A 7463-nucleotide genomic window follows, 5' to 3' on the forward strand; every position below is an offset into this window, starting at 1 on the left:
GGAATTCTTTTGGAGGGGTAGGAATATAGACATACCTATCCATCTCCTTTTTGCCTTTTCCGCTCCTCATACAGCTCCCTGTTTCTTGAAGTGAAGGAGCTCTTCCTGGCAGCTGTGCGCCTGGATCCTACATCCATTGACCCTGATGTGCAGTGTGGCTTGGGAGTCCTTTTCAACCTGAGTGGGGAGTATGACAAGGCAGTGGACTGTTTCACGGCTGCCCTCAGCGTTCGTCCCGATGTGAGCTTCAGGGGAAGAATGGAAATGGGACATGACTCTGTATCTTGCTGGAGAATCATTTGTTAGGACTGTTGAAGTCATGGAATGTTTCATTCCTATGTTCCATGTACTGATTGCCTTGGGAGAACTGGGGAAAGAAGGGTGGGAGTACAGGGTGATCTGGACTCAAGGGAGTCTGCAGGGCGTGAGAGTGGTTACATTGTGGCCACAAAAGGAATGGGATAGTAACATATATTAGCTAAGCAGAGTGGTGAACCAGGGGGAGGAATGGGCAGAATTTGATCTGAATCTGGGTCCTGTTCCTAACCCTTCTCCATCCCTATACCAGGACTATTTGCTGTGGAATAAGCTAGGGGCCACCTTGGCCAATGGAAACCAGAGTGAAGAAGCCGTAGCTGCATACCGCCGGGCCCTTGAGCTACAGCCTGGCTATATACGCTCCCGCTATAACCTGGGCATCAGCTGTATCAACCTTGGGGCTCACCGGTGAGAGGATCTATTGAGTAATAAATGAATGCACTTTCTCCCTGCCTTTGGCCCAAGCTCCTCATTCTGTGATCCTGTTATTGACTAACTAGCCCCAGCTTGCTTCCTCCCCATGCCAGCTGACCTCTCTCCTTCCATTGATGTTCTATTTACCAAGTCTCATTCCTCTTCCCTACAGGGAGGCTGTGGAACACTTTTTGGAGGCCCTGAACATGCAGAGGAAAAGCCGGGGCCCTCAGGGTGAAGGGGGTGCCATGTCAGAGAACATCTGGAGCACCCTGCGATTGTCATTGTCTATGTTAGGCCAGAGCGATGCCTATGGGGCAGCTGATGCCCGGGATCTGTCCACCCTCCTAGCTATGTTTGGCCTGCCCCAGTGACAGTGGGATGGACTGCCCTGTGAGTGTCCACCTGGAGGGGTCCCTGCTCTGGATGTGACTCCCTCTCCCCAGTTGGGCCTACCAAGGGGGTGGGCTGATGACCACAAGCAGTGTGGCCTCTCAGGAGCTGCCTCAATGTAGGGGTGGGTAATCTGTGTTCTAGTTCTTACATAATTGTAGGAAAATGAGCTGTGTTGTCTGAGTCCCTTGGTAATTCAAGGGCTGTACATCCAGCCACAGATCTCTCTGTTCATCATGCCCTTTCTTGGTGCTGCTTTTTGGGTAGGACCTGAAGATAGGGAGCAACTTGTTATCAGCTGCTGTTTCTGATAGGGTCTACCACATTTGTAATGTCTGTCCTTTACTACACTGATACTGGGAATTGATAATAGTACAGCTTTGTTGAGCAGTTGTATGCAGGAGGTGGTTCTTCCTTGCACCTCTGTGGTGACGACCTAGAAGAGATGTCTTAGAAGTTGGCCTCTTTGATTTAAGTGTTGATTTGGCTCAGTAGAGCTGAGTTTTGATAGGGACGCTCAGAGTTCTGTCATTCTTGGACCTCTCCTGGCTGTAGCTCAGATTCCTTACGTATGATGCTGCATGCAGTAAGGCTAGCATCTCTCTTGTAGGGGTCCTCAGGAGCTGCTGGGGTCAGTTGCTACAGAGTTTCTGGGTGTGGGGTAGGAGGAAGGCTCATTTGTGGAATGAGCCTAGAAGGAACCAGATGGGATCAGATCAAGGGCTCTGTTTTGGGGCCTTTGGTAGGAGGACAGAGAAAGTGGGCCAAGGGCTGTGTGAGTTCAGCAAACCCTCCTCCTCTTAGAAAGACTTGCAAATAGGAACTGAGCTAGCTCTTCTAGAAAGCTGGTTCAGAAATTGCAATCTTGCCAAATTCCTAGCAAAGAGGGGGTTCAGTGTTACCATAAGCCTTTGCTGTACTTCCTGAAATGTTTTTAGGGGAGAATGTTGAAAAATCCCCTTCCCCCATATTACCTCCATAAGGTGAAGATTGAGGGAAGAAGGGAGAGCAGTTTGGCTGCTTCTCCACTTTCCCCTGTGTGGGAGATACAGACTCCCAGAGACGACTGCAAAGCCGCTTGCCTTGCCTTCAGTAGCTAATGATCAGAGAGATTTTTTTTTAAATTACCATGATCCCAAGCTTCCATCCTGAAATTTATTTTTCTTTGTATGAATATGTGTAAATGATTTAAGAATAAAACTGTAAAATATTTGTATGAAGAATAAACGGAACTGATGTGGATATGAGTTTTCTGCCAGGTGTGAAATTGGGGTGGTGGGGGCTGGGTGTTTGGAGGGTGGGTGTTCAACTGTTTTCTTCTTCTCTCTCTTTCAAATTCTCATTGGTGTGTTGACTCGCCATCATCTGTCCGGTAATTCTTGAGCACCTAATATATGCTAGATACTGTGAATAAGACAGACAGGTTTGTACGTTCATGGAGCTTATAGTTTAGCAGGAAAGACAGATATTTAACAATCATGCATTTATTACACTTGTGTCACTGCTACAAAGGACAATGTAGGGTGCTATATAATTGTTTACTACTGTTTTTATTATTAATGACATGGGAGGATTTGATAGTTTTTCCAATGCTTAGGGCTTCTAAAGTTTTCATCTGGCTCTACCTGGTTTTATCAGGAACTGTATCAAGAGCCATAGCAAGCTGGGTATCTATTCTGGGGAAAAATTAAAAAATGTAAATAAATATTTATATTTGGAGATAAATGTCTATGGCCACATTAGAATAAAAACAAATCGAAAAGAGAACTGGTTCAGTAACTTATCCAGACAGTGAAATATTATGTAGCTGTTTATTTCTGGAAGTTTCTAGTGACAATAAATGCTAGCAGCATAATGAGAAAAAAAAGGTTAGCAAACTATTTATAGGTTATCAAGCAAAAATGCATTGAAAAGAATAATAGACCCCAATATGCTAAAAGTGTGAAGATTGAGTGATTTTTTCCCCTGCTTTATCATACTTCTCTGTAATTTCCAAATATTTTTGGTGCATGTGTAATACTTTCATAGAAAAAATAAAACACCATGGGGGAGGGGGACAGGAGGCAGTGGTGGCTACCACCTGGGTGATCATGGGGTAGGTGGTGTCCTGGGCTCTGAAGGGGGGGCAGTGCAAAGGCACAGGCCGGAGAGTGGGCTGGGCAGGCTGAGGCCGCCGTTTCTACAGCGTGTAGATACAAGAAGGAAAAAGTCTGAGTAAAATGCTTGGGAGTTGGGATAACTTCTTAAGCAAGGTCTCCAGGCTTATCTACTTTGCCTGCTTTTGGTGGCATGAAAGTGTCCAAGAAGATGCTTTTTTTGCGTGGTCAGTGCCGGATACCTCTTTTGAACCCGAGTAAAATCCAACCAATATTTACTAAGCCTGTCATGCCAGGTGCTGCTTGGGCACCAGGCATACAGTTCACGAGGCAAATGTCCCTGCTCTGATGGCTTATACGCTAGGTCTGAAGGAGAGACAGAATAAACAAGTAAAGGGGAAAATTTGAGTTATATGTGCTATGAAGAAATCAAAATTGTATGCTGCACTAGAGAGTAAAGGGGAGGGTTTGTCAGGGCAACGTTAGATAGGTGGTCAGGAAAGACCTTAAGAGGTGATCTGAGTGACTGGGAGGAGCCCGCCACGGGGAGTTGTAGTGGGAAGCGCAGTTCAGGTCCCAGGGGCAAATGCGAAGGCTCTGATCTGAGGTTGAAAGAGCTCTGGCGTGAAGGAGAGGCGGAATAGCAGGAGAGGGCGTGGAGAAGTAGTCAGGAGCCATGGCTAGGAGGATCTTTTCTGATTATGGTGCAGAGTTTGAATTTTATTCTAAGTTCCACAGGAAATCACTGGGGAGTTTTAAGCAGAAAAGTGGTGTGATGTGATTTGATTTTAAAAGATCACTCCGGCTGCAGAGTAAAGAATGGGTCATAGGGGTATGGGGGGCTGGGATGGGTCGGAGCTGAAGCAGGTGGACCAGTTAGGAAGCCCCTGCAGTAAGCCAGGTGACATGCTCGTGGCTTAGTCTAGGGTGGAGATGGAGTGGAGAGGATGGAGGGTAGCATGGAGATGGAAGAAGTTGGACAAATTCAGTATATATTTTGTAGGTACAACCAGTAGAACTTGCTGCCAGATTGGATGTAGAGAGTGGAGGGAAAGAAATGAAGGATGACTTCTGGTCTCAGCAACTGCAGGAATCAACTGAGTAAGGGGAAAGGGGAGGGAGCAGGTTTGGGAAGAAAAATACAAAGTTCTATAGTGAACACATTAGATTGTAGGTAGAGATCTCCTCAAGTATAGATATCAAGTAGATAAATTGGATTTGTAAGTCTCAGGGGAGAAGTCAGGGCTAGATATATAAATTTGAGACTCTTATTCATACAGACAGTATTTAAGGCCACAGGACTGGATATATTTGCCTAAAGAGGGAACGTAAATGAAGAGGGTGTAAGGCTGCAAAATGTACAGATTACCAGGCATACAGGACCCACTGAAGCCACTGTTTGTTCCTGTATGATACAAATATGTAAAGAGAGACCTTGTAAAAAAAAAAAATCTGAGTTGCACGTCTGCAACTTTAGAGAAACAATTTAACTTTTAATTCAAGTTTTTCCATTTCCAGGAAGAAATGTAGCTGGCAGATGGTCTGAGTGCTCGCTTCAATATGACCAGAGGATTCTCCCTCTATAGGTAAACTGATAGGAGGTGAAATGATTAAAGGCTGCTTGGTGAGTGAGGGAAATTAGTTCGCTAGGACATCTTAATGACCCCGTTCTCTGCTTGCTGGTGGGCCATCTCCACAACACTGTCAAGCCAACCAGACAAGCATGCCAGGGCACCCACTTCTGTAGCCAGTGCTTGCATGGCATTGCCTCCTTGAGGCTCTTCTGTATTTTCTTTCTTTTTTTTATTTTAAAAATTATTTTTAATTTTTAAATTAAATTTAAGAATTTTAGAGCAGTTTTAGGTTTACAACAAAATTGAGGGGGACGTTTCCCATATACTCCATGCCCCGACACATGCGTAGCCTCCTCCCTTATCAACATCACCCACCAGAATGGTACCTTTTTAACCGTGGATGAACCTGCACTGACACATCAATCACTCAAAGTTCGCAGTTTACTTTAGGGTTTGCTCTTGGTCTTAGACATTCTATAGGTTTAGACAAATGTATGACGACTATATCCATCATTATAATATGCAGAGTAGTTTCGCTGCCCTAAAAATACTCTGTGTTCTGTCTATTTATCACCCTACTCCCCTGCGCAACTGCTGATCTTTTAATTGTCTCCATAGTTTTGCCTTTTCCAGAATGTCACATAGTTGGAATCAAACAGTATGTAGCCTTTTCAGATTGGCTTCTTTCACTTAGTAATATGCATTAAGGTTCCTCCATGTCTTTTCATGGCCTGCTGCCTCGTTTCTTTTTAGACTGAATAGTAGTCGATTGTCTGGGTGAACCACAGTTTATGTATCCATTCACCTACTGAAGGACACGTTGGTTTCTTCCAAGTTTTGGCAATTATGAATGAAACTGCTATAAACATTCTTGTGCAGGGTTTTGTGTAGACAAAAATTTTCAACTCCTTTGGGTAAATACCAAGGAATACTGTTGCTGGATGGTGTGGTAAGAGTAGATTTCGTTTTGTGAGGAACTTCCAAACTCTTCCACAGTGGCCGTACCATTTTGCATTCCCACCAGTGGTGAATGAGTTCCTTTTGCTCCACGTCCTCGGCAGCATTTGGTGTTGTCAGTGTCTTGGATTTTGGCTATTCTAATAGGTGTGTAGTGGTATCTCATTTTAATTTACATTTCCTGGATGACATGTGTAGCACCTTTTCCTGTGCTTATTTGCCATCTGTATATCTTCTTTGGTGAGGTGTCCTCTATGTTTCTGACTACCATCTCCCTTTCTAATGGTCGTTATCTGTTCTTTAGATACTTTCTTTAAAACCTTAAACCAGGTTTTAGGTTTTCTTTCTGTCCAGGAGCTTTTAAGTTCCTCTTTGTATTTAGAGGCCCTACTTGACAGGTCTCTCTACTTGCCACCTCCCTGTCTTCAGATGATCATGCCTCTGAGCTTACTGAGAATCAAAGTCATCAGGAAAGAATGGTATAAACCTTCTCACTTGCCCCCAATACATTTATCTCCACTTGCATCTGCTGGGTCCTTCCTCCTTCCCTGTGTCTCAGGGGAGCAATTACCTTCTTCCTCTTCAAGGATAATCCCTTATTCTGGTTCTCAACTTTCTGTCTTCTCAGGACATTGCTTATCTAGCCTTTATCTTTAATTTCTCCCTCCCTACTGGCTCTTTCCCTTCATTAAATAAACATACTCAACTATTTCCCATTTTAAACCAAACAAAAATCTAACTGATCCCCTGACCAGTCAACCAAATGAAATAACCCTTTCTCAGCCATGAACCCCGCCACCCCCACTCTTGCCACTGTCTCCCTCCTTCCTCACAGCCAAGCCTCTTCAGGGAGTGGGCCATGCTTGCTGCCTCTGTTCAAGTTCATTCCATTCACTTCTCCCACTGTACTGTTTCCTGTCCTCTCCACACCACTGAAACCACTTTGCTGAGGTCACCAAGGACTTCCACATGTTGCCAAGCCAATGGACAATTTATTTTTGATGTTACTTGACTTAATTGTGGGATTTGATCCTGAGGCAGGTCTGCCACATCTGGTTGTGCAAATGGTGCACTGCACAATTCTAGGGGGAGTGCCATTAATGTAGTCCATGTGAATGATGCTCCCCAGGGTTGTGCAGTGCACAATCTGTATGGCTGTACTCAGTGGCCTTGCATTGATTAACACTCTCTCCTTTAAATCCTCTTCCCTGCTTCCATTCACTCTCCAGTATATTAAGCAAGGTCATAACGGCACTTTAGGTCCCTTGAAAATCTGAGTATTCTCTTTTCCCTAGTACATGGTTCCTCTGGTATCTGGCCATATGCCGGGGTCCAGCCCCAGCATGAACAGGGTCTCCTGAGGGATGGACGGTGTCAGCGAGGGAGGAGGCAGTGAGACAAGGAGTTTGGTGTCCAAGTCTAACTTTATTTTGTGTATGTATGATTTATATAGGGCTCAGGGTATGCAAGGATGATTTCATGAAACAGTCCCAGTACATATTTTTGGCTCGCGTAAGCGGGTTTTTGCAAGGTAGACAATAGTCCTAAGAGTAATTGATTGCAAGGTAGACAATAGTCCTAAGAGCAATTGATTGTGTGTAGGCCCAGGGGGAGTCAAGCTTCTGTAATTCTTTACTTCAAGGAGGCTACCCCCAGCGGCCTCCTGATTCAATGGGCCGTGGCAACCACCGTCCTCCCAGAGAGATCTGTG

At 44.8% G+C, this 7463-nt stretch overlaps 1 protein-coding gene across 16 annotated transcripts in view; it reads left to right on the forward strand.

Annotated features, from left to right (window-relative positions):
• PEX5 (peroxisomal biogenesis factor 5) overlaps window positions 1–2367 on the forward strand; it is an 18088-nt gene extending 15721 nt beyond the window's left edge. For all 16 annotated transcript variants that reach the window (XM_014866509.3, XM_070494010.1, XM_070494014.1 and 13 more), the window contains 3 exons: window positions 75–240; window positions 569–726; window positions 905–2367. In XM_014866509.3, the coding sequence (XP_014721995.1) occupies window positions 75–240; window positions 569–726; window positions 905–1106 (526 nt within the window). In that variant the 3' untranslated portion in view covers window positions 1107–2367. The remainder of the gene's footprint in view (window positions 1–74; window positions 241–568; window positions 727–904) is intronic.
• Window positions 2368–7463: the final 5096 nt, after the last annotated feature.

The sequence above is a fragment of the Equus asinus genome, chromosome 22 (genome assembly GCF_041296235.1).
Source record: "Equus asinus isolate D_3611 breed Donkey chromosome 22, EquAss-T2T_v2, whole genome shotgun sequence".
NCBI classification, from domain to species: domain Eukaryota; kingdom Metazoa; phylum Chordata; class Mammalia; order Perissodactyla; family Equidae; genus Equus; species Equus asinus.